Source organism: Pezoporus flaviventris, unplaced genomic scaffold, assembly GCF_033815535.1.
Source record: "Pezoporus flaviventris isolate CSIRO_AGI_PZ_B2104156 unplaced genomic scaffold, CSIRO_AGI_Pfla_v1 ptg000082l, whole genome shotgun sequence".
Lineage (NCBI taxonomy): Eukaryota > Metazoa > Chordata > Aves > Psittaciformes > Psittacidae > Pezoporus > Pezoporus flaviventris.
In genome coordinates, this window is record NW_026892630.1 from 1,609,258 (window position 1) to 1,634,683 (window position 25,426).

Consider the following 25,426-nt stretch of genomic DNA (forward strand, 5'->3'; position numbering starts at 1 on the left):
GTTCTACTTTCACTGTACAAATAATTTGCAATGCTAAAAATACCAATTTTCCAACCCTTCAAGGCAGAAGTAAATCTAAGCCAGTTGTGACATTTAAGCCTTGTTCACCTTTTAAAGGATGATTACTTGTCAGAAGCAGAGCTTATAGGCATCTCCTCAGAGCCCATCAGCCACAATAATGCTGCAGTATATTCAGTTTTCATCACCAGAAAAATACATACATACCAAAAATTACTTTGAGCAGTTTACTGCAGTAATGGCAAAAGGAATGCACATGATGGTAATTTTCATTTTGTACTATGTTTTGTCTAAGGGTGATGGTGAAAGAATTATGGCTCCTAATGCTCCTTTCAAGGATGACATTGTTTTACTTATATTAAAGGTAGAGAAGTGAGATGAACTGCAAGTGGTTACATCCTGTGAAAAATGAAGTTCTAAATGTGTACTTCATTGTCTAAATGGTCACAGATTACTTTTCTCCCTATAATAACCATAGAAAATGTGTTGGCAGCATATCACAATTAATAATCCATAGTTCTATTTATGTGCTATAGGCACTCCAAAATTCCCCAGACATATTTCTCACTCAAGTTTATAAGCAAATTCAAATGAGATCCTACGTTTGTGCCTAAAATTGAATGCAGTCATCTCACAACAGATAATTCTATCTACCTGATTTAAGATTATTTTTTTATCTACCTGACTGATTTTTCCCAGAGCAAAATTCACTTTAATCTCATATTAATGTATTTTTCCTTCAATTGCCTGCAAAGAATCCCATGATTTTCAGTAGTGATTGCGCAGACAGTGGGAGGTATTGTATATACATAGCATTAGCGTAGGTTTTCCTGGTCACCTAGATTGTGTAAAATCCTTTGACATTAACTGGGACAAGTTTCCTATCGAGGGTTATGTTGAATTTCTCCTTGAGGGTTTTTTCCACTTCTTCACCTTCAAGAGTTACAAATTCCACCAGATCCATGTTTTCCTTGTAGTTGTATGTGGTCTCAGTGAGTGTCCACCCAATTAGCGCTCGAAAGCCATCAGTGGTCTGGAGGGTGCAGATGGACTTCTTCGTAAAGAGGGAGTCTGGAGAGGTCTGAAGGTACGTGCACTGGAAACGGAAATCTTCCACTGTCCGTGGCTCGAGGCTGAACATGTAAACTTTCCGACAGTCTTTTTTCTCCAGAAGATCGGAGTTAGAGAAGCTTTGATTTGGGATATATTGTTTCCGTCTCATTTTCTCGAGGTACCAGATGGCATTTTTCTCTGTGAAGCGAAAGACGCCGGGAGCCTGGGGCTGGTCTTTTCCCGAAACCAGCTCCATCGGCTGCCACATCTGATAGGATACACCGAAGCCTCCATCAACAATATAGGCTTTGCCATCAATAACTACTTTTACAAGGAGATGGGTCATGAGGGTGGCATACGCGTTTTGGTGTGGATTGAACACATATGCTCCCAGAAAGCTGGTGTCATACCCCAGATGTTTCAGGACCCAGCCCAATAGCTGGTTGTTTTCCATGCACCAGCCACCCCTCTTCCTCCGCACAAGTTTGTTATACACATGCTCCAACTCCAAAGTAATTTTCTCCCCACAGTGGATGCTGAGGTTTTCAAAGGGAACAGCACGGATGTGATGCTGGAATATATCGGTTAAGGTTTCCAAATCTTGTTTTTCAAGAGAACCTTTATAGCCAGTTCTTGCAAAATACTCTTCAAGGTTCATGTCACCTGTAAAAGAAGGAATTGTTTTTTTGGGTTTGTTTCTTTACATCAGTGACGTATGATGCTGTGAAAAACTGCCCAAGCTGCTGCCAGCAAAGATGCTTTAATGTACTGAACCTCAATGGAGCGGTTTTTAAGGGTAACAAGTATTCATATCAAAAGGTTCCCCCAGCAAGAAAAGCAGCACATATGAGGGTTTTCTGTTTGTCTTTGAGTCATTCCTATGGCAAGGAGCCAATGCAGTTTCAGCTTGATATGCTACAAAATGGGGATTTGCTGCATTTGCATTGTAACAGAGGGGTTGAGAAGAAAGGTAAGATCACACTAGGGAGTGTTCAGGAAGGTTCATGAAAATCAGTCTAAATCCATTGTTCAGTGAAAGGAGTGTCAATGGGGGAAGCAGTGTTACCTGCCAGTCGGAGGGAGGATAATTTGAGCCAGGATTCACATGTTCTTTTCATGAGTCTGCCACTGATTCACTGATGGTAAATGAATTGCTCATTCGGTACATGTCACTCTTTCTCCAATTACAAGAAGCGAGAATGATACTCCCTGCACATTTTGTAAAGTGTCGAGTTTTATTCAGATAATTATAACTGAAAAAAACCTCTGGCCTTCACAAAAGCCACAGACCACCGAGTCTCTTTTCTGCTCTGAGTGTTGCACAAACTCATTTTGGTGTTGGAATAATTAATCTGAAAGGAGGTGACTGACCTAAAAGACAAAGAGCACATCTCTATTCTCCGCTGTGCCCTGCGTCTCGCAGGGTGTCCTGAAAATGAACAGGAGCTGCTTTACATCTCTCTAGCCCTGGCCTTTCTCAAAACTCCTTCCTTTTCAGGCGTGAGAATTGCCGGAGCCTCATACAGTGCATCCCGTCTGTCCTGCCTCCAGCAATGCACTGTCTCGATAGGACTCCTCATGAGCAAGATCGCTGCATGAGAAAGTACTTTTTGCCTTCTAATACCCTAGCAAGTCACATATAGTCATCTGGCTTTCGCAATGGCCCATCACTGCTGGCCAAAGTTATGAGCAGGATGCTTTGTAGGTACCTGATGCTCTTTGTACAACACACTGTGGGTTGTCTGCTTGGATATGGAGCTGGGCACAAAAAAGTTTTGAAGGCTTGAACCTTCACAAAGATGGCACTAAGTGTTTCAACAGTCTAGAGTTACTACAAATACTTAACTTCTAGACAACCCACAAAGCTACTTGGAAATCTTTTGTGCATAAAGTAAGCTGAGATTTAGACACTTAATATTAGCAACTCAGGAAGACTTGTATTTGGATAAATTCAGTAGTGAGCTGCTGAACGTTTACTGCAAGCTTGAATTTCTCAAGATGATTTTCAGGGTCAGATTCATGATATGCATATGCACGGTATAGAAGCAGCTGTACAAAGGTGATAGAAAGCCCCATCAAAAACCTTTCTACAGAGAGGAATTGAGCTTACACTGAAACTTAAGTGTATTGTTGGAGGATATTCTCAGTGTAATATTTCTTAAGCATAATGTAAGACTCATGGCACTTTTTTCTTTTGATTTGCAGAATCCAAGTCTATCCAATTCTGCCTGCTCAAATTGTGAATGCTGAATAAATCACACCAACATAAGGCTGGTTTTCAAGTTTATCTTATTTATAATTTCTCTCTGTGGTTCCGTAATAGGATTGATCAGCTGTAGATCTTGACGGTACGAAATAAGAGCTACTATTCTTTTGAATTTTGAGCAGATGAAAAACTAGATACTGAAAAGGTAATCCCACAAATGTGGCTGTGATTTATGCAGAGAAAAACATCAGCAGAAGAACTTTAAAGAACTATTTCTAAATGTGCAAATGAAGGTACTCTTGTAAAAATATTCCTTACCAGTACTATGCACACTATCAGCAACTCCACTGTTAAAATACATTATCTGTCTACCTTTATCCTAATACATCAGCACATGGATTTTCTGGGGTACAGCAACCAGTTTGTAATTGTTTTTAAGTTGTTTTTAGAGGACTGTGATTTTATTCCAAATAAAGTATCTACTATTAGATTGCTCTTTTGCTTCCTTTGCATGCGCAATAATTAGAAAAAGTTAGAAATCTAAAATAATAACTTCCAACAAAAGGTTCTATTTCTAAATTTGTATCTACTATTGTATCTAAACAAAAGAATCTCAGTCAAATGAATCTCCTCCTGAAGAGCGAGAAATGAAGGAATTGAAACTGCGTTATAACTGATTTACCCTCTTTAAGAGCCCATGCTTAGCAGATAATATTTTCACTCTATATGCACACATTTCTATGTATTTTTCCTAAAGAGAATATTACTTATCTTATTGCCCACAACCTTTACTATCATAAAGAAACTAGGTTTTCTTTTTATTGGAGGTTTCTTTAAGAAAATAAACTTACCTCTTAAGATAGCCTTATTTATTTATCAAGGTCTTCAGCTTCTGTGTTGTTTATTGCTGAAGCAGCAGTCAGTAAAGCCAGGAGTGGGTACAAATTGAGAGGGTTGTCTTCTTCTAAGCTCCGCTGGCCCTTACTCCTGAATCGTAAATGCTGAGAAAGTGCATTTTTGGACTTCACTGATCCATGAGCAAATTAAACTTTGTTTCTTTCCTCTTAATAGATGTTTATGTTTCCCCCAGTGAAGACCAGAATGAACTTGTTTTCCATGTAAACTAACTGCAATAGATAGTTGCAAATGGGTCTGTAACTTTTTTAAATTAAATTATTGTTGTTTCAGAAGCCAGCACATTGTGGTGGAGGACAATCATCTGCTTCCTTGCAAGTACACTGCCATGGTGTTGCAGGCTGCATGTTCCCATGCTCCACAGATGCACAAAATGACCCTTCTTTGCCCACAAAGGAATTTTTGCTATCTGCTCAAAGCTTCAGCTGCAGCAGGGAGTTATTTTGGAGCTGCCACGTGTAACAAATTCCATGGCAAATACTAATTTGCACAAAGTAATGCCTTTCCTCTCTGAAACTTGGTCTTCTGCATCTTCAAAGTGCTGCAGAGCTGTTTATTTAGTTCTCTTCCTGTCGAACATGTCTGCTCTCCATCTGATGGTGGTGGGAAGTCAGAGGTCCCTTTCGGAAAGTCAGAGAGCGCATCAGACTTTATCTGGGAAAGCACGAGCAATCTAGGCACATCAGGTGCCCCATGAGTCTGTGTGGTTGACTAATACAAGCGTCAAAGTCTTTTTCTTGGCCAAGGACTGATGCTCTCCTGTCACCCTCTTCAATAATACATCCCATACGGTACCTGCCACAAGTCTCGTAAAGGTAAAAAGTTTTTTGTGAAACCACACCAGTGGCATGTTCTGACTTACCATTGTTTTGTTTTTCATCTGCAGTATTACTTAATTCAGGTAGCTTTTGTGCAGAATGATGTTTAGAATAAATATGAAGAGTTTTATCTGTAGTGCTGTCATCTCTGCTTGACATAATAGGAAGGTTAGGCCCCAGAAGTTTAGATTATAGTTTACAAAGGTTGATCTAACTTTGATTATTTCCATTTTGGCTACCAAAAGCCTGTTTTTTAAGAACTGTTGAATCATCTCATCTTCTATTGATTTTGTTTCAGAGACACAGAAAAATCAGAATCAGAAAAATTAGAGAGCTTTTGGGATTTTTTAAGTGCACTCACATAAACAGCTCACTTTAAGTCAATTTCTGGTAAGGGAATAGGACTCAAGTCTTTCAACTTATTTCATCACAAGCTAATCAGCACCTAATAGTGGCTTGTTTTGAGAAGGTCTTAATCCTTCTTTTTTTTTTTTTATGAAGTCTCTGAAAGCCAAATTCAGCTCAAGTTTCATTTCAGCCTATTAAAGGAAGTGAACAATTCTTAAAACTCTGCTGAGAAGAAGATTGGAAATAATACCAAGAAAAGATTAGAGGTCTTTTGTGTAAAATGGTAACACAGCTGTTCCTTCTGTATCGTTTCGGTTTTCTTTGCCACAAAACACGTCTGAAATAAAAGCAAATCCAGAGAGGTGGAACAAAATGTTACGGAGTCAAAAGTCTATTTCCATATGGGAAAATTAGAGGTAGTAAGGTATCTCAGTTTCTAAAGGAGTAGCTTAAGATAAAACATGCGATTTGTGTATGCAGTTAATTAGCAATATACTTGAATTTACCAAGCTTTGTGTCCACCTGACTAGCTCAACTTTAGAATCAGATTAAACGCCATTAATGTTAATTTGGAACTTTTTATATTGGCTACATAAAGATCCATCTAGAACAGCATTAGGATTAAATTGTATCCACTAAATTAGGTGGCAAGCCACGAACATTTACTGGTGCGAGTTTGTTCTCCAGCACTATACTGAATTTGTCTTTCAGTATCTTGTCAACCTCTTCATCTGTATGAGTTGTGATCTGCACCAGGTCCATATCCTCCATGTAGTTATACTTCACCTCAGTGAAGGTCCATCCAACTAAGGCATAAACCCCTTCAGGGGTCTGGAGACTGCAGATTGACTTCTTCCGAAGTATGTTATCTAGAGACACTTGTAGATTAGTGTTTAGCTCCTGAAAGTCATTTATATCTCGTGGCTGAAGCGTGAATGTATACATTTTTCTGATATTTCCTGGTTCTGGAGTACCAGTGGCAGGCTCACTTTGCTCAGGAATATAATGCTTCCTTTTGACTTTCTCAAAGTACCAGGTGCCATTGTCTTCAGTGAAGCGGAAGATGCCAGGGGTCTGGGGCTGATCTTTCCCGGAAATCAGTATCAAGGGCTGCCATGACTGGTAGGCACCACCAAAACCAGCATCTACTATGTAGGAGTTTCCCTTGATCACCACCTTCAGTAGGATATGATTTATCTCAGCAGTATATGCTCTCTCTGCTGGTTCGTAACTATTTCCTCCGAGAATACAGACATCAAACCCTAGTTCTTCCAAGGCCCAGAATAAAAGGTAATTGGTTTCCAGGCACCATCCACCACGTTTCTTTCTCACAATCTTATTGTAAATAGCTTGTAAATCCAGTTCGACGGTCTCCCCACAATGCATGCTGAGGTTTTCGAAAGGAATTGCCCGGATGTGATGCTGGAAAATGACTGTTAAGGTTTGCAAGTCTGCATCCTTATGGGACTCATTGTAAGAAATCCTTGCAAAATACTCTTGAATGTTCATTTTGCCTGTGTGAGTAGAAAAATAGGCAATTACTGTTGTGTGGCTGTCAAGGGGCTCACTCCTATTACCGTAGCATAGGTTAACCAGTCTGCAAATGCAGTCTAGGCTGTTTCATTGAGGATTTGAAAGAAACCTGTGCCCTTGATAGATGAAAGCAGGCTGGATCTGCCTGTGTCATCTGTATTAAAAAAGAGATGAGCATAGGAGCAGGTGACAATAATGCTTTCTCTCTCTCAGATGTTGTCTTCAACACAGGTGGATGTCTTTCCTATGGGAAGACATGGCACATGGCACAATAGAATCTCTGGCCCTGGATGGGGGTCCCACATGACAAAAAAAAATATAAAAAGGATAAAAAACAGCTTTGCAGAAAAACTGCTGGACCATAACAGCACGAAAGTCACAGCAATTTCTTGCTGTTTCTTTTACTGTAATAGGTAAGCAATTCTTTGTTTATCCCACAGGTAATTTAGTTTGGAAGTTTTACGTTCATGGCTTCAGCTAGCTGGGATTAACATCTCAGTGTGTCACCATTTTAGACAGGCTTCTATGTGAAGCAGACTGTTGTTTTCTTAATCTCTTTAGTTACCCTGTGGAGTTCAGACAGAGCTTTGACCCTGGCTGTTGAAAGGAAGGAATTGTTAATTTTCCTAACCTAGGGGTCAGATGAATTGATAATTACTAAGAACACATTCAAGGTATATTCATCAGCTTTTGGTTTCTTTTGCCATGTTTTACAAACCAAACCCCCTAGTTTCAGTTCAATTTATTAGATATGTTTTATGTCTTCATGTCTCTGAACCCCTTTTCTTTTATTAGCCAAAAGAGATTGTCATTGGCTACATACAGGCTCCAAGGCCAAGATGCAAAAGGTTCCCTGTAACACTTCTAATCCTCTGACTCACCCGGTATGTGCAAGGATTTCTTTTGCCTTTAATTTAGATTTAATATTGCTTTTTTTCCATGCAAGCATATTTGTTTTCCAGAATCATTCATAATTTGCTAAGGACTGTATTAATTTCCAGAAAGTCTGAGACCTCATAGCAGGCTTCCTACAAGGGTGCCAGAGAGGGACTCTCCATCAGCGACTGTAGCGATAGGACAAGCGGTGATGGGCTTAAACTTAAACAGGGGAGATTTAGGTTAGTCATAAGGAAGAAGTTCTTTACTGTAAGGGTGGTGAGACGCTGGAATGGGTTGCCCAAGGAAGTTGTGAATGCTCCATCCCTGGCAGTGTTCAAGGCCAGGTTGGACAGATCCTTGGGTGATATGGTTTAGTGTGAGGTGTCCCTGCCTACGGCAAGGGAGGTGGAACTAAAAGTGCTTTCCAACCCAAACCATTCTATGATTCTATGATTTCTCGCTCCTTGAAATTTGTGATACGTTCCCTGGGAGGATTTTCCAAAAATCATTTGATGTAGATAAGATGGGAGATTTCCAGAAACTGTTCTCAGCTTTGGTCCAACTGCTCCCCTAGGAGTGACCAGCAGTTTGACCTGATGTCCATGCCAGCACTCAAGCAAGTTCCAGGAGCTCTTAAAAATCCTATCTCAAATACATAGGTGGAAATACCTCCAACCCAGCAGATAAGCACATCAAATGACCTAACCTCTAGACTTTAACCCCAGTTTTAATGCCATCAGCACAACTCACTTGACTTAGTTGTATTGCTCCAGACCTGCACTGGTACAGAACTCAGACTGGCTGATGCAAAATCATGGGAAAAAGTAACAGAATAGAAGACAATCCTGATAAAACAATAAGAAATAAACATCATCTCTTCAAAAGAACGCAAACAGTTTACACAGAAAAACAACAATATGTCTTTGATAGTGCAGTTTATGTTTTTTTTCCATACTTTTTTTACAAGGGCAGGCTCTCCTTGGAAACATTGGTTGTACAAAGCCATTCCCTCCCCAACAGACAGCAAACATGTACAGTAGCAAGCTCATCATGTGGTCCCCATTTTCTTTTCTATTCCCACTTCTAGCCATTTTGAATAGCCTGATAGAAACATCTGTTCCCTGAGATAGTGTCAAGCTGAGCCTCTGACCAGGAGGAGCTCAAGTGAGTCCGTTAGCCTGGTGGGTCTGATACGCTGTCCCTGCTCTGGGCCAGCAGCAGAAGACCTGATGCCTTCCCTGCAACATGTCTCCTGGGGTTGAGTGTCCCCATCGCCCCAGCAGTGAATAACCAGCTCCCCACTTCCAGCCATCACAACCTCCCCATCAAGAGCTTCCACAGGGCACTGTCAATGAGGCTTTGGGAAAACATACTTTGGGAAATGCTCAGCCCATGCCTCAGTTTCCCCATCTGTCCCTTATCTGGCCTCATCTATTTAAAGCCTGTATAGCAGAGACAGCCTCGTGGTGGCTGACAAAATGGGCTCTGATTTCAATGAATACTAACAGAGGTTGAAGTATAATAAGCCTGCAGTACAAAACTATTGGTGTTGGGGAGCATTCACATAAATCTCTTTACTCCCTTGCCTTGCCACAGGCAGCTTTTCCTCTCTGCACAATCATTCCTGTCTTGGTAGTGATAGGGCTGCAGCAGCGAGCAAGCCCTCACTCAGGACAGTTTGTATTCCAAAACCAAGCTGCCAAATATCTTAAGCCTCATTCCGGCTCTCAGCCTTGTTTGCTTTTGCTCCTGCAACAGCCAAGCTTCACTCAGCATTCGTGCAGGTTGGTGGGTAGTAACATTCAGGCGTGGGTTCTGCCTGTCTGCAAGCATAGCTGGGGAGTACTTTCCTTTCAGAATTAGGCTGAATATCAGGAACAGTTCCCTGCTAAAATTCATGAGAGCCTTCCAAGGTTGGATCCTCTTGCACATGCCTATACCATTCATCTGATTTTAAGCTACTCTGTGAGCCCGCAGCTGGGTTTTTCATACACTGTGGCTCAGCATAAAGGGGTTAGTTTAAGTCTCCAGGAACTGATCTTTGCACTTGGACACCGTCCTTATAATGCAACGCATGCTTGTCAGCCCTAGAGTTGCTGTAATTTATACTTTGCTAATATGCCTCCAGTGCTAAGCACATGGTATGCAGACCCACAGGGGTGGGCTTTTCCAAACAGGCTGACCTGCAGCTGGAGGATAAAGTTAAAGATCAGACACCCGAGCACTTACCTCTCTGCCAGCGAGCTCAGCCTTGCTGCCCTGGTTTGCTCCAAAGTTCCCAGGAAGAGTTGTTCCTGGAGCTGCTGCTTTTAAAGGTCCAGGCTGCCTTTATTGCCTGCAAGGACAGCCCTATCCTCTAGCAGAGCAGGAAAATAGGAGGAAGGGTTTCTTCTTTCCTAATAGTTTATATTGTGATGATTTAATTGATTTATTTGTTTTGGCATATGCCTAGAAAGCCCTGTCATGCAATTCATTGAGTTAGGTGCTGTACACAGATCCTAAAAATTACCCAGTCCCCAAATTGCTTACAGTATTGAGCAAATTTTAACCTCCCATGTTACTGATTAAGAATTGAAGCCCTTCAGGAGTGCAAAGGAGAAATACAGTATGGGTCTATCCAGCAACTTCTGTAAGCAATTATAACCCCATCCTCAACCCCACAGGTCAACCAGGTGCGTCAATCTCTGGGGCACCTCAATGGTTGACCCCACGCTGAAGCAGCAAAACAATAGTGCGAATTTTGATGCAGATTTTACATTGTTGACACTCGTGTGGCCTGGAAACCTGTAGGAAGTGACTTAGATAGGAAGACAGTCATCCAAGCCAGGATGTCACTGATTTACTGGTGGGAGATGGCAACCGTTGAGTTAATCACACTGCACTGAGCTATTCTTTGTGAATGACACCAGACCCCCAAAACAACAAGGTCAGATTTGCCAAGTCATTTAGCTATGTTCCTTTGGGTTCAGAGAGGCCCTGTCCTTTGGCAGCAGGGATGCTGCTCCTGGAGAACCCTGTGCTCCCTGAGCCTCCTATGCCTTTAAGTGTTTGTCTCCAAAGTTAGTGATAGGGAAAAAGCAAACCACTGCACTCTGAGATGAAAAGCCTCTTGTTTTTAATGTCCAACAGAGAGCTTCATTCAATTACTCAGCAATAAAATCTGCTTCCGTGGGTGTGCTGAGCAGGAGGGCCAGAGGCATTTAGCTGTGCCATGAAGCAGGCAACAGCCAGAGCAACCAGAGCAGGCACAGAGGCTCCAGATAAGCCAGCTGAAAGGAAAGTGGGTTTTCCCATTGTTGTTTGCCCTTCACATGCTGAGTATCTGGGGCGATGGACATAACACCCTACTCTGATCTTAAAGGTCTTTTCCAACCTAAACAATTCTGTGATTCTATACCGTTTCCCTGAGCCCATGAAACAACCCAAAGCATGAGAAACACCCAGGCACAGGGAGAAGAACGGGTGCAGCCCTTTCTAGGTGTTTCCCATGTCTGTTCCCACAAACAACGGACATTTTTGGTTCTGCACAGGCTTTTTCCTGCCCTGCACCTCTGTGAGACCCTGCTGGGCTTTTACTTCCTTCCTGATGCTCTTCCCCAAGCTAATGCAAGGATAAACCCACTGAGTTTAACTCCTTTACCTCTTTGACTAATATGGGGATTGCAAACAAGACAGATCCTGGTTTCCTCTAACAATCTGTTGCAAGTTGCTGGTCTACACTATAAGAAGTCCCTTTTCTTCTGCAGTCTACTACAGGGTCAGTAGCTAACATTTCATTTCCCTATAGGATAGGGGAGTCTCACTTGCTATAGGGGACTATTGCACACATGGATGTGTTTGCCTCTGGGAAGGCAGAGATTTGGGAGCTCACCATGACTCTATGAAGTAGGTTTTGGACATAGAATCACAGAATAATTAGGGTTGGAAAGGACCTTAAGATCATCTAGGTCAAACCCTCTGCCATGGGCAGGGACACCTCCCACTAAACCATGCCACCCAAGGCACATGCAGAATAGCAGCAGCTTTTATTAACTATAAACTGCTGGTTATAGAAAGCATCACACATTGCATAAGAAGTAAAAAGAAGCAGTGAGTTACTGTATTTTAAAAGTCATAGCTTCAAAATATTAGCACATACAAATAATCAGGACAACTGTGGTGATTAATGACATTTTTTACTTTATGGAATACATGTTGTATTTTGGGGAAAAAACAACTTAATAGTTCTACTACATAATTCTTGATTTTTTTTATTTAATTGTAATTTACTTATATAATTTTCTTAATCATGACTGCATAGTTGTAACGCTTCCACAATTTGTACTAAAAGGAACTTCAAGCATCTTCTCAAAGGTCAAAGTGATCACTGATCACATCTGAGCGATTTCTCATGCTAAAAATCTTAGCTGTTGGGTATCTGATTAAGATTCATCATTTCTCCTCATATCAATATAATTGGTATCACTGCAAACACATCCTCAGTAGAACAGATGAGTTTCAGGAAAATAATTCAGGAAAAATAATTCAGAAAAATATGTTGAGCTATGATAATTAATGTGCAATGACACTCAGAGTGGAGTCTTTTGAGAGGAGCATCTACTCCCGGCAGGCTGCTGCTGGGTGACAGCAAACAGAACGCATGGGAGTGGCTTTCAGTTCAAAGAAATACTGCTTTTCAGTTATGACGCTGAGGGAGCAGGAGTCATGTAAAGTCTGACACCAGACAATTGTCTGCTCATGGTTCTCATCAGTTTTAGGACATAAACAGCCTGTCCGTAGGTATTCACACAGTGTGGCAGAGGCATGGGACTGTCCAACTGGTGTGTGAGAGGGTGTTGTGAATGCAAGAGCAAAAAGGACTGGCTTATGGCTTAAGTGTAGCAGACTTGGCACTGGATGTCTTTGTTTTCCTGGCTATTAAATTCCAAAAGTAATATGGTATTCATTTAAAGAGGTGGGTATGGTTTCCCCAGGTGGCAGCACAAAGTAATAAAAAAAGAGACATAACAGCTCCATTGCTCTGCCCTGCTACTCTGCATGTATTTAGAAAAGCTTTTACGAGATGAAAGGAATAGGGGGGTGAGCAGAGTCTGCTTGCAGATAAGCACAAACAGAAAGGGAGTGATTTGATTGAGCTGGGAAGAAATTATTTGTGCCCAAACCAAAAACAGAGGCAGGGGCAGTTGTAAAAATATATTTCCAGATTCGTGCTAACATGTTCTGCCTTACACTGGTGTAGATGGAAAGAGAAAGCTTAACATTTAAATGCTTCTCAGAAACAGGGGGGGATTGCATGTAATGCCATTGAGTTGAATTATAATTCAGACAGTGAGTTAAAATAGAGACAACCTGCTTGTATTGATGGGTACAAATTTCTTGTCTAGTGTTACATTGAATTTATCTTTCAGTGTTTTCTCCATTTCTTCATCTGTGAGGATTCTGATTTCCACCAGATCCATATTATCCCTATAATTGTACTTTATCTCAGTGAATTTCCATCCCACCAGAGCCCTGATGCCGTTCGAGGTCTGCAGGCTGCAGATAGACTTTTTCACAAACAGCGAGTCAGGCGCTGTCTGCAGGTGGGCATTACAGGCTCGGAACTCTTCAATGTCCCGCGGCTGAAGGGTGAAGAGATAAACCCGACGGCAAACTTCCTTTTCTATGTTATGGGAAGCGGAGGTGCTTTGGTTGGGAACCCACTGCTTCCTCTTCACCTTCTCAAGGTACCAGACCCCAGTCTCCTCCAGGAAGCGAAAGACACCAGGAGTCTGTGGCTGGTCTGTCCCTGAAATCAGCTCCATTGGCTGCCACATCTGGTAAGCCATCCCAAACCCACCATCCACGATGAAAGGTTTCTCATCAAGCACCACTTTTAGCAGCAGATGATCGATTTCATCTGCATATGCATCGTACTCTGGGACATAAACTTTTGATCCCAGGAGGGTGACATTGTAGCCAAGGGTTTTCAGGACCCAAGATAAAAGGTGGTTGTTTTCCATGCACCAGCCCCCACGGTTTTTCCTCACTATCTTGTTGTAAGTCGCTTCCAGGTCCAGCTCAATGCTTTCCCCGCAGTGGATGCTGAGGTTCTCAAAAGGGACCGCTCGGATGTGATGCTGGAATATATCAGTCAAGGTAGCCAGGTCTGGCTTATCATAAGAGCCCTGGTAAGAAATCCTGGTGAAATATTCCTTGATGTCCATGCTGCTGCTGAGAGAATGGTGGAAAAAAAATAATAGGTTGTGTCAGAAGTGATGGAAGGATCTTCCCCATCTCTTGTAATGGGGCAGTCATTATTGTGGGTGACCTGCTCAGAAGATGAGCGGGATTTGACTAATGGCCCCATCAAAGGCAGCTGAGTGAGTATTAGCAGTGAGGGAAGCCAATGGGACACTGCTGATGAGCACAACTGTTATTTTTAATTGTTTCTTTTACAGCTGTGATGAAAGGCTCCAGCTGTGCTAAGCACATTTCAGTACAGTTCCTGCCCAGCAAAGCTACAAATCTCTGTAGGAAGGAACAAAAACAGTAGCAGCACTGTTTCCACACTAGAAATGACAGGAACTGAGCCTCTCCAGATCTGAACTGCCTTACTCTCTGTTTGACTCAGCAAAGCAGAAGCAGAAAACAAACCCTCCCACTCTTGCAGAGCAATCCAGAGCCTCCTCTGCAGCCAGATCTGAAATAAATCTGTCCTGAAGTGGTATTTCCTTCATTATTTAGGCAGCCTGGCACGAGCTGGTCTCACTTGCTCCTGCTCTCCATGCTGGTAGTAGCAGATGTGCCCTGGAGCACAGAGTTGGGGTGATTTTTAGGGCAGAAACGCAGCACAGAGGGAGGTGTTTTGCTTCATCTGTTGTGAGCTGTCTCCCCACAGCACAGCTTAGCTCCCTAGCTCCGCTAATCACAACCCTACACCAGCAGCAGGAGGAAACCAAGGTCTGAGCCAAAACTACAAGTTTCAGGGAGCTTTACATTTTCTAACGTCATGTTTTGGGGATGCATTTGCTCCTTCAACTCATAGTCTTCCCTGCAGAGGTGGCTGCACATGGGTAAGGGGCCAGGCATCACCCTTCCCAGCACAAGAGAAGGGCTCAGTGGGAGGCTGTGTGTCATGAGCACAGGAGGTGGAAAGCAGCTCGAACCCTCCCACCCCGTGATGATAGGGAAACAAGAAAGGGATACTGATATAGCCAAGTACTTTCGGTATTCCTCCCCAAGCACTGCTAATCTTCAGACGTCTCTCAATATGGAGCGATGTTGTTCAGGTTATTGACCTGAGAGGTCCCAAAATGTTCTCATGTTCCTGTATATGATTCTTAAGGTAAAATTGTATGAAAAAGCCCAACTGCTCCAACAGGATTAAATTCTTAATCTGATGGAAAATCACACACCCCAAATTGTATGGAGATTTTGGACAGATATTTTCAACATATAAAGAAAGCAGTGAAAATCCTGGCAGAAGCAGAGGGTGCCCTGGGTTGGCTACTTGTGTCCTTATTGTACAGGGAACCTGTGGCTTTTTCTTCCCTGGCAGTGTTCAAGGCCAGGTTGAACAGGGCTTGGAGCATCCTGGTCTAGCGGAAGGTGTCCCTGTTCATGGCAGGGGATTGGAAGGGATGAGCTTTTAAGTCCCTTCCAACCCAAACCATTCAATTCATCTATGATTGTAACCTTTTGGATAGAAGCATTACAGAAATCTGTAACTATTGCATTATGGCCACCTCCATGTCTCTGACACCCAACAAGAAGGCCTAAATGATCCATTATCAGATGATTATTCAGGGGATTGTATTTCTTCAGCTTTTGGCTCATTCCCAAGCTTTCCCCCACATCTCCACAACTCTATTCATTTTTGAAAACTCAGCAGAAACCTAGTTCTTGCCATGTGAACTTTAAACCAGCTTCCCCAGCAAATGAGTTGGTTTTCCCTTTCTTTCTTCCATCCTTTCACTTTGCCATTTCAGGCAAAACACATACAGATACTTTTCCTTAAAGGGAAAATGTTGGTGTGGGGTTTTTATCTGTCTGTCCATCTCTTGCGGGTATTTATAAGGCCCTTTCAACAGTGGTATCTGAAATAAGTCAGATGGCAAAAATGCCCAATCTGCCTGGGGCTGATAACTGAGTAAATAAACCAGCATATCTATTACACCGAGCAGCTGAGCATTCCCCACTCTGATGTTACATCATTTTCTGCCGTGCTTTGTCTTCAAACAGATTTAACTTCCTGGTTAGGGAGCACTCAGCTACCAAGATTCAGAGTTTCAAAAAGCAGACTTACCTGGAGAATCGGTTCAATCACCAGTGTACTTCCCGGGGCTTGAGGGCTATGGTTTTAAGCTACAGTGGCGTGGCCGGCTGTCCTTTACCTAGTGCAGACAGGGCTTGAGGACTCTTCTCCAACTCCTTTTCAGGGAAATGTCTTTTCCTTCAAGTCCCTTTCACTTGCCTCTGTCAGACTGCAAAAGCTGGGGGAAAAAAAAACAGAAGAAAAGCAGAAGGGTGGAGCATGAGAGCTGTAAAGAGCAAGCAAAACCAACAGCACTGGCTCCACACATGCAAAACCTGGTTGTTATTACAGCAGAAGCCGCTTCGCATTGCCATTCATTTCATGCTTTCTGCAGGGGCTAGCTCAGGGTGTGAGGAAAACTGTATTTCTTTGTTTCAGTAGCTAGCGGAATGCACCCAGGTAATATATGTGTATTTTCCCCCAGGTATTAGGTTGCTATTTGTTTTAAAACCTGGGGAAGAAATCTTGCACGTGTTCAATTGCAGGAGGTTTTTGCACTGTTTCTAAAAACCTGTGAGATTCAGCACAGCAATTTGCACGTGAAGCCCCCTTGCCTCAACCAGCACATGCAAGAACTTCAGCACTGCCTTTGCTTAATTTGCTCTCTGTGATTTACATGCATTTTTTATTATGGTGAATTTCACATAGAATTCGTTATATGTGGGGACAGCAGCGTGTCTTATTTGGTTTTTTTTTTTGCCCACAGGTAACTCCTGAGCATATCGTGGTGGTGAGGATGCTATTGGCAAAGTAATGACTATGGAGTGCTAATACATAGGGGGCTCCATCCTTTTGGTGTGCTTCATACGGCTTTTTTATCTACCAATTTTGCTTGTATCTTGCCAAGCTAAGTCTTACTAATTCTCTCTCACACACAGATAGTTTCTTTCCTGTTAGCTCTGTAATGGTAGTTCCAGTTTTTCACAGTAATAATGCAATTTTTATTCAAACACTGATTTATCAGAGTAATTAGCAGAGGTAATAAATCAAACTGAACAGAGATGTCTGTGGTAACCTATTACACAGCTCCACTCCCATATCAAAATCTATCTCTTTGTCATCCCATCAGTGGCTGGTGCTTGACCCCACAAGTGAGAGCTGATGCCCAAGCCAAGAGGTGCTGAAGGGAATGGATTACCTGGCCTCATCAAATTCCTCTGGGCAAATACAATTCAGTACAAAGTTCATATTCCTGGATGGATATTTCTGTACATGGAATAAACCCTTCTCTTCCCACAGTCTAAAGCCCTTCATTTTGAGAAAGAGAAGCCAAAAGATGGCAAACCTGCAGTCCTGGTGGGAACGAAGACTGAAAAGAAACCATACTGAAAAGTAGCCCATGGACACATCACTGTGTGGTGTGAGAGCAGACCTAGCCATACTCCTTGCCCAGAGACATTTGGGACCACAGATGATGCCAGAAGTGGACACTTGCTGCTCTTCCTTGGACAAACATAAGAAGTGGTTGGAGATCTGTTCTAACTAATTTTAGGGCCTCATTAAACCACAAGTGTTTCCTAACCAAAACATGCTCCTCCTGATACTTCAATATTCAGCTTTTCTCAACTCCTCTCTCTAAAACACAGCTCTGATATTAAGTATTTTCTTCCTCTGTCTTTCAAATTGTCATCCCAACTCACCATCCTATGATGTCATTCCTTCCTCACTTTCCATTTTTTTCCCACCCTGCACATTTTGCTCCTTAAGCCATTAAATCCACAAATTCTCATCCCCACCCACATATGCCAAAGGCCATCAGAGGGAAAAGTTCACTCAGTGAGCACGAAAGGTAAGAAAAGGCTGATCTTGACCCAGGAGCCTTGCTGGGGTCTGATAGCATTTCAGCTCTGTGCCAGATCACTGCGGCTAATCTCAGGCTTGGTGGGCAATAAACTGCAATCACAACTGCTGGGTAATGCAGCTGTGACACTCATGTGCCTGTCCCCAGAAGGAGCAAAGTGCAAAGTCCAGCTTGGGCAGGATGGGTTTTGGGGAGCGTGACTGCAGGGTGAAGGCAGAAATGGGAATGTCCTTAGAAAGGCTATGGCTGTCTATCCAGATGTTGTACTGCAGTTTCCCAACCTTGGCAGGAACTGAAGCTCACTGAGCTTTATCCAGAAGATCCTCAATGTAATCACACTCACCTTTATGTATTTATGAATTTAAACTGTGGACAGCATTTGATTTATTACTGAAATTATTCTCTCATCCTAACTTTCCCAAGAAGCTGTGTCAAATATCCCTTCCTCCCTGTATTAATAGATTATTATATGCTGAAATATTTGCCTGAGGAAATAAAAGCATAGGGTCCCCTCTATAATGACCTCTGTGATGGGCTGTAAAACAAACCAAGGATATAATTATGTTACATTACGTTATATATTATTATATTCTTATTTCATTATATCATTGTTACATTACATTACATTATATAACATTACATTATATTGTAGCATAGCATCCATAGCATAGCATGGCACAGCATAGTATATATCCTATCATATTATATTATATAATATCGTATTATCATATTGTGTTATACCATGTTATATTATTAATTATATTGGCTGGATGCTTAACATACAAACTGCATGGTATTCTACATAACTAGAGAGGAGAAAGACTTAAAGTAATTAAACAATCTAGTGTTTTAAACAGAATTAGTGTAAAATCTTGAATTCTTACACAAGGTCAGATTCCCCCATCCTGCTGAGCAAAGAGTTGCTGGAAAAGGAAACATGCACACCCTGAGCCAAGTGACTAGCTTTAGCCTTTCATTTAAAAGGGGATTTAATAGGTGTAGGCTGTTCCAATACAGGACTGGTAAAAGATATTCACGATCTATAAACATATTCATAACTGCAGAACTCCCTCATGCTTTATACTAATTACCTTATGTAATTCTAGATATCAAATACCTGTGGCTACATATCTTCCTGGATTTGTATCTGTGGCATCTATCATGTGCAACTTGGTGGAGTCCACTCCACCAGCCAAAGGAGGAGCCTGCAACTACAGCAACTTTTGCTCATGAGAAGGGAGTAGCAGTGCTGGGCGTTGCGTCGCTTTTGGTTTTTTGGTGAAGAGCACACCAGATCTATATCTGATGCATCTTTCTGAGGGCTGGTGAGTGTCAAAAATAATCCCCTCTGCTTATCTTCACCTTGCCAATATGAGGTTTCTTACACAAGCCAACACCAAGGGTTGATGCAGACTGAGAGAACACATTGGTCTGTAGGGCTTTCCAGACCTGAGGGTTTCAGTGTAAATCTCTTACATGTAAATGGTCATAATTCAGTTAGTTAATTACATGAAAAAATATTCTATGATTCCATCATTGATTCTGCGAGGGGAGCAATCGGCTTTTCTACATGAATGCCTTTATCTCATAGAGGGTTTGAAGAAAAGAAAAAAATGAGATAACTGCTTCACTGAAAAATATGACTATATATGTGGCTGCTGCTTTCCCATGAATCGTGACAGTTGTGATGGGACATGTCAGAGTGGGGTCCTCACTGAAGCATGGTCACAGTGCATGGAGGCACACTATAGCCGCATCTGCCACTCCACTGAGAGCGTTCATGGTGCATATTGGGAAGGAGAAGTTGTCTTCCATTTCACAAGTGATAATCACATCCTTACTGTGCTGTCACTGTCTCCATCTTGTGGGCCACTTCCCCTGGAGGTGCCAGCAGTGTTGTCAAACTATGAAAACACTGAGGAGAAAGTCCTTCAGGTTGGAAAGCAGAGAGCTGTGCTGGCTTCTCTGAACGTGCCAGTAGCTGAGGTCTGCAAGGGCTGGGTCTGTGGCTGGGGAGGCTTCAAGCCATAGTTTTGGCTTTGCTGGCATCTGGAGAGGAGGAGTGATGTAGAGCACTGAGGAGGAGGATGAAGAAGACAAGGAGATAAAGGTAGCTATCCTGGTAACTGGAGGAGGAGCTAGAGAAGCCAGCAGCTTGTTTAACAGCTTTCTGTATCTGCTTGCCCACCTTGCCCACTCACTAATGCAGCCAGTAAACCCTACCAAATATTTGGGGTAACTGAGGCTTTCTCAACAGCTCTTTGGCCAGCTTTGCCCCATCCCCATTAGCTCCTTCATGAGAGAAATGCTGTCCTACCTGGGTTCACCTACTCTTCCTGTTGCCAACCTGCTACATCCACAATCCTCATAACCACAGACAGACTCCTCCGGTTTTTCCTTCAGAAAGATCCGGTTCAAGACAGAATGATCAGTGGTCTCCTCTGGGTTCTGGGGTGTGCAGGTACCGGTCCTGGAAGCAAAATAACCCAAAACTCATTCATGCAGCACTCGGATGCACCAATAAGGCAGCACTGGGATTGCAACGTGTATGGTTGGGCATGGAGGGGGCCCCCATCCTGGGCAGAGAAGAGATCTCATGCACAGGGTCAGCAGAGCCCAACCCTTTCCATGCTGAATGTTTGGCTCGGAGCACATCTGTAAGACACAGCTGCAGTTTGCATTTCTTTTTTGCACTGATTTCCCCGCTTCTCAGCTCCCACAAGTGCTGCCAAAAATGCTCCTTAACAAACCAGAGCCAAGGCAGCCCCAGCAGCATCACATGTAAAGTGGTTTCAAACATGAAATGCATCTCGGCAGCAGCAGCATCTGAAACCAGCTCTCCTTCCTGGGGGCCAATGGCAGAGCCAGCAGCTCCATTCCCATCCCAGGGTACCTCTGCCTGCAGCCATGGTGCTGCCCCAGCTACGGGCAGCATCCCCGTGAGCAGGAGGTTGATGTGTAATTGGTCCTCAGCATGGATGTCAGCAAATGGTGGGGCTTTTTCACCCTTCCTGAAGGGTCAAACCACCACCGTGTTATCACACAGCACCACTGCTTCCTGCACTGCTTGGCAGAGCGGATCCACCCTGCCGTGGGGCACAGGGCTTTGGCTCCCTCCTGTAATCACTGGGGAGGGAGGGATTGCCTCTCAGCAGCCTCCCAAAGAAGCTCGGACACCCAGCATTTGCCTGTGGCTGAGGTTCTACTTTTGCAGCCTAACTCTGCAATAACAGCATGACCTCCCTCGCACTCTGAGGCCGACCATTGCACACACTGCTGCAAAAACATGCCAGTGCTTCCCAAATCAGTATGTAGCGTGCCCCCAGGGCACCTTTGGAGACCCAGGGTTTTAATCTTTCTCTCTTCATTTCAGTGCCCTATCTAGGAATTTGATCTATTCTGTTTTACTGATTTTTTGTACAGATAAATGCTCCCATGATTAACTAGTTAATAATTGTCATCATGTTACGCTGTCATTGCCGAAGGGAAGCACGACAGTGTAATATGTAATGGGGCATCAGCATTGCTGGCTGAACCCTGAGACAGCTTCATTTCATGCTTTCTAATGAGAGATGTCCATCACACTGTCAAAGGCCTTCTTTGGACGTTTCCTAAATGGCGAAATCAGGAAGAATTTGGGGAAGTGCTGTTACAGAGATTCAGCCAGGCAAAATGGGCATCCACGTCAGGGCCTGCAAGTGAAGCAGATGGTCTATGGGGAAATACTCAGTTGCTAAAGACTAGTTCATCATTCTCTTTAATTTCACCATGTTTTCACCATTGCTTGGTAATTGCAGGGCAATGAATTTTCCTGTGCAGGGACAGAAAGGCCTTATTTGAAAATGTTATGTTAGTCTAGTCCAGAAGTCAGCATATGACATCCTATTAAATTTAATTAGCTGATCATCTGCAAAAACTCTGTACAGTTGCTAAACAAATACATAAAGCAGCCTGTGACCTGGGCACAGGTAATGTAATTCCACCCGCTTAGGTACGACCTGCTTGCTCGAAGAGGATCCACAAGTCAACAATCTCTGTCGGTCATTATCAGGCACATAAATGGCTGGTTATCCAAACCTATACTATAGCAGAAAAAATATTGTTGCAATATATTTGAAGAGGAAAATAATTCCCAGTTAATGAGCAGGTGATCTGACTGAAGGAGTATGTATGTGTAGGAATACATGGGGGACAGAAGAGCATTCACTCAGCCCTCCAGAATTCCTTAGGTGAGCTCACATTTGGGGTAGCAGAGAGGTAGTGATGAAACAGTTGTGAATGATGTTTTCCTGCATCTGGGTTATGAAACAACAGAAAGAACACTGCAAAAGGAAATATTCCTTTATTTTCCTAAATGGAAGAGATCTTGGCTTTATAATTCATATGTTTTCCATATGGAGATCTAATTCATATTAGTGAACATATATTTTTATATATACACAGATATATTAGCTCTGAATTATAAATATCTTTGTGCATGTGCCTAAATGCAGCAGCAGACACCATTTCTGACTGCTTCTGAGCAGTGAAATTACCAAGCCCCATCCTTAGCAGGGTTAACTTGTCCTAATTCCACCGTACCCTTGAAGCAATGCTGCTTCCATTCACCTAGCTTTGAGGCTGCTCCTACAAAACCAAACTGTTGCTTCAGTGAAAAGACTCTCATAGATTCCTGTGGGAATTTGTATCAGCCCTAATTCAGGCAATCAGCCCGGAAACAGGCAAAAAGAAGAACAATTACACAAGTTCTGTCATTCCCGTTAGTTAGATTTTTTACTTCTTTTTTTTTTTTTTTTTTTGAGGGAAAACCTTGTATCTCAGTGAAAGAGTAGAAAAGAGTTACAGTGACAGCAAAGGGAAAAAAAAGAGCAACTGCATCTTCAGAAAACACATATTAATTACAATGCACTAACACACATCCCAGAAAAAGAAAGGAGAAATGCACTGGGTTCAAAATGCTCCCCCAGACTTACCTTTATTGGGGTGTTTATGGCTGTGTCAAGGAGAGTTATGGGAAGATTCAGAAGCAAGAAGATGGATGTGTGGGGCTCTTCACTGAATCTTGGCAATAAATAGCCCACCACCCCCAAACATTACCAATGTCAGGCATGTCCATGGAGCTGGTGTTTACAGAATGAAAGGCTTTTCCCAGTGTAAAAGCCAAAGGCGGTAGAGCAAAGGTTACTGTGGCAACCCGGACTCTGGAGCTCTTGGTTTTCCTCCCTGCTACACACAGGGACATTGCTGTGGCTTCTAAGTGGCGCTGCAGGGATTCATGGACAGGTAGAAACCTTTTTCACATGATTTTTCTGCCTCTCCATGCCCCCACAGTGAGTACATACAGCACGAAGTACTGCACACCACATACAGGTCTATGGAAAGAAGAAAAGCAAAGTATTTACATCTGGAGAAGGAGGGGAGCAAACAGAGCTGGGAGAAACTGCCCATGATTTTGCTAGCTGGCACCCTGTGCTCTGCTGCACCCAAGGAGGGATGGAAGGAGGAATGCAGCCCTCCGGGGCTAAGGGATGAACTGAAAGCTGGGAAGCAGCTTTTAGATACAGTCTGTGCAGTGGGTTGTATTCTGGAGAGCAGAGAGGGGAAAGAAACTCTCCACTGACAAGGTAAATTGTCATAGCTGGTGGGATCTAAAATCACATCCACTTCTGCATTACTCATCTGGGAGCTGAGTGAATCTTTTAAAAGTAATTTCAAGTTACTGAATCAAATCGTCTTCCAGAATCAAGCTCTGCCAAGAGGCAGCCCTTTCCCAAAATCCAGTTCCATGCATGCCGTGCGGCCCCAGGGCTGATACCCGTAATAATCCTTTTTCTAGCAAGGACCAGTTTGATCCTTGACCATCTGAACTGGTGAACGGCCTTTGCCGTGGGGTGATGAACCTGACTGAAGTGACACAGACCAAATCCATTTTCACCCCATACGGTAAAAGGGAACTAATTCCATGTGACAACAATAGTACTTCCTTTTCCTCATGACGCTGTTACAAATTGATGTCACTTCCCAGCCAGTGTCTCCTCTCAGGCAGGTGCTGAGGATGCCGTCATGCTGGAAGATCTGCCTTTATTTAATGGGAGCTGTAGTATGAAATCCTGGTGAAAGAGTCCTTGAAAAGTAGCCACCTGCTTTTTAAGCAGCCGGAGAGACATCTCCACTGCTCCCCTAGTTAAATAAATAGACCTGTCATGGAAACAAGCCTGTGGTTTGACCACACACTGTGAAGTCCCGCTGAGATGAAACCCAACATTAAATTTGTCGATTCACACTAATGTTATTTTTAATTGCTTTCTTGGCAGTTGTGCTCCAAGCCTCCCCTAGCATTGGGTGCTGCACCTCATGTCTCATCGCAGCTCGTGATCCCCCCTGGCCAGAGCAAATGAAGACACATATAATATTGACAAATCTAGTGTCGCTGGAGCTGGAGAACAGGACCAGAACAGGACCCAGCAGGCAGTGGAGGTAAGTGCCTTCGACTCAGGATAGCTTTCTGTTAAAATAATGCAAACCCTTGGGGAAATTCCTGAGACATAGCAGGAGTCGTTGCAGTATAATGGCTGCAATGCCTTTTTTCTCCAATCTCCAGCTTCCACAAAAGGCATGAGGTGTGCCCCAACCCTGCAGGGAAGATGGCATGAGCAGGTCTCTGAACCCTTCAGCAAGCAAACCCCATCCCCTTCATCACCTGTAGAAACACTGAGCAACCTCACCAAAAGCTGGTCCTCTGTCTTGCACCAGGTCCTTACCCAGTTTGCAATTATTCTTCCCATTCCTGCCTAGACCGGCATAGCTAATGATTTTCCAAATAGTGCTGTACCAAAAGCTTTCCTGAAATGCAGCACCTGAAATCCCACTACACATTCCTTCCTTCTAGAAAATCGCTTACCTAATCATAGAAACCCAATAGTTATTTTGAGATCCCATTTTTAGTAAACTTCCATTCTGCTGTTATTGCTCACAACAGTCAGAGGCAGCCAGAGCATCTGATGTGCCTGAATCTGTCTCTCCCTTATGCATGTATCTGAGGCATATTCTCTAGCGGCATCTGAAACCAGACAGTGGGAATGTATATTCTGCTTTCAGCTAATAATTGAGAGACTAAACCTGCCTGGCTGCTAGGGACTCAAGGGAAGGGCTCAGAAATTGCCTGGGAGCTTCCTTCTCAACTTTTATTGAAGCAGCTCCTGAATGTTTCATCATAAGAAAATTTGACTGCATATTTATATGACCACAAAGATACCTGCTTTAAAACCACAAAATCAGTTCACCATCTGCATCAGCTACCTGCCTTTGTTGTTACACCAGCTAACCTGGCTGATTCAGTTTCCATCACTTTGAGTGATGAAGACATGAATAGGCAACAGCAGGATCTGGACAGCTGAATTTAAACCCAGCTTGACCAAGTGGTCATGACTGTGGTCAGACTGCCCATCTGATATTGAAAACCAGAAGAAAAATACCTTTTTTCTTTCTTTTTCTTTTCTTTTTTTTTTTTTTTTAGCTAAAAACCAGTAATCTGTAGTGGAAAACACTCAATCTAAACA

The 25,426-nt window shown here is 42.9% G+C and overlaps 3 protein-coding genes across 6 annotated transcripts; all 3 read right to left on the reverse strand.

Moving 5' to 3' along the window:
- Nucleotides 1-587: 587 nt before the first annotated feature.
- NAT1 (N-acetyltransferase 1) lies at nt 588-4,285 on the reverse strand. Its single transcript, XM_061475057.1, has 2 exons — nt 4,129-4,285; nt 588-1,734 (listed from the first exon to the last, which is right to left on the reverse strand). The coding sequence occupies exon 2, from the start codon at nt 1,727-1,729 to the stop codon at nt 857-859; it is 873 nt and encodes a 290-aa protein (XP_061331041.1). The 5' UTR covers nt 1,730-1,734; nt 4,129-4,285; the 3' UTR covers nt 588-856.
- Nucleotides 4,286-5,026: 741 nt separating this feature from the next.
- On the reverse strand, nt 5,027-10,131 carry LOC133280391 (arylamine N-acetyltransferase, liver isozyme-like). Of its 2 annotated transcripts, none has more exons than XM_061475055.1 (2): nt 9,996-10,131; nt 5,027-6,872 (listed from the first exon to the last, which is right to left on the reverse strand). In XM_061475055.1, the coding sequence occupies exon 2, from the start codon at nt 6,865-6,867 to the stop codon at nt 5,980-5,982; it is 888 nt and encodes a 295-aa protein (XP_061331039.1). In that variant the 5' UTR covers nt 6,868-6,872; nt 9,996-10,131; the 3' UTR covers nt 5,027-5,979. The 2 variants fall into 2 exon arrangements, with proteins under 2 accessions (XP_061331039.1, XP_061331040.1); XM_061475056.1 differs by having other exon boundaries at nt 10,000-10,065.
- A 2,824-nt stretch (nt 10,132-12,955) lies between these two features.
- On the reverse strand, nt 12,956-23,109 carry LOC133280372 (arylamine N-acetyltransferase, pineal gland isozyme NAT-3). 3 transcript variants are annotated; one of them, XM_061475038.1, is made up of 4 exons: nt 22,841-23,109; nt 20,185-20,337; nt 16,058-16,244; nt 12,956-13,980 (listed from the first exon to the last, which is right to left on the reverse strand). In XM_061475038.1, the coding sequence occupies exon 4, from the start codon at nt 13,974-13,976 to the stop codon at nt 13,104-13,106; it is 873 nt and encodes a 290-aa protein (XP_061331022.1). In that variant the 5' UTR covers nt 13,977-13,980; nt 16,058-16,244; nt 20,185-20,337; nt 22,841-23,109; the 3' UTR covers nt 12,956-13,103. The 3 variants fall into 3 exon arrangements, with proteins under 3 accessions (XP_061331022.1, XP_061331020.1, XP_061331021.1); XM_061475036.1 differs by having other exon boundaries at nt 12,956-13,983; nt 22,841-23,107; XM_061475037.1 differs by lacking the exon at nt 20,185-20,337 and having other exon boundaries at nt 12,956-13,983; nt 22,841-23,107.
- Nucleotides 23,110-25,426: the final 2,317 nt, after the last annotated feature.

Excerpts from the sequence above, each read along its gene's own strand:
- NAT1 (XM_061475057.1), bottom strand. The coding sequence starts at position 1,729 with ATGAACCTTGAAGAGTATTTTGCAAGAACTGGCTATAAAGGTTCTCTT.
- LOC133280391 (XM_061475055.1), bottom strand. The coding sequence starts at position 6,867 with ATGAACATTCAAGAGTATTTTGCAAGGATTTCTTACAATGAGTCCCAT.
- LOC133280372 (XM_061475038.1), bottom strand. The coding sequence starts at position 13,976 with ATGGACATCAAGGAATATTTCACCAGGATTTCTTACCAGGGCTCTTAT.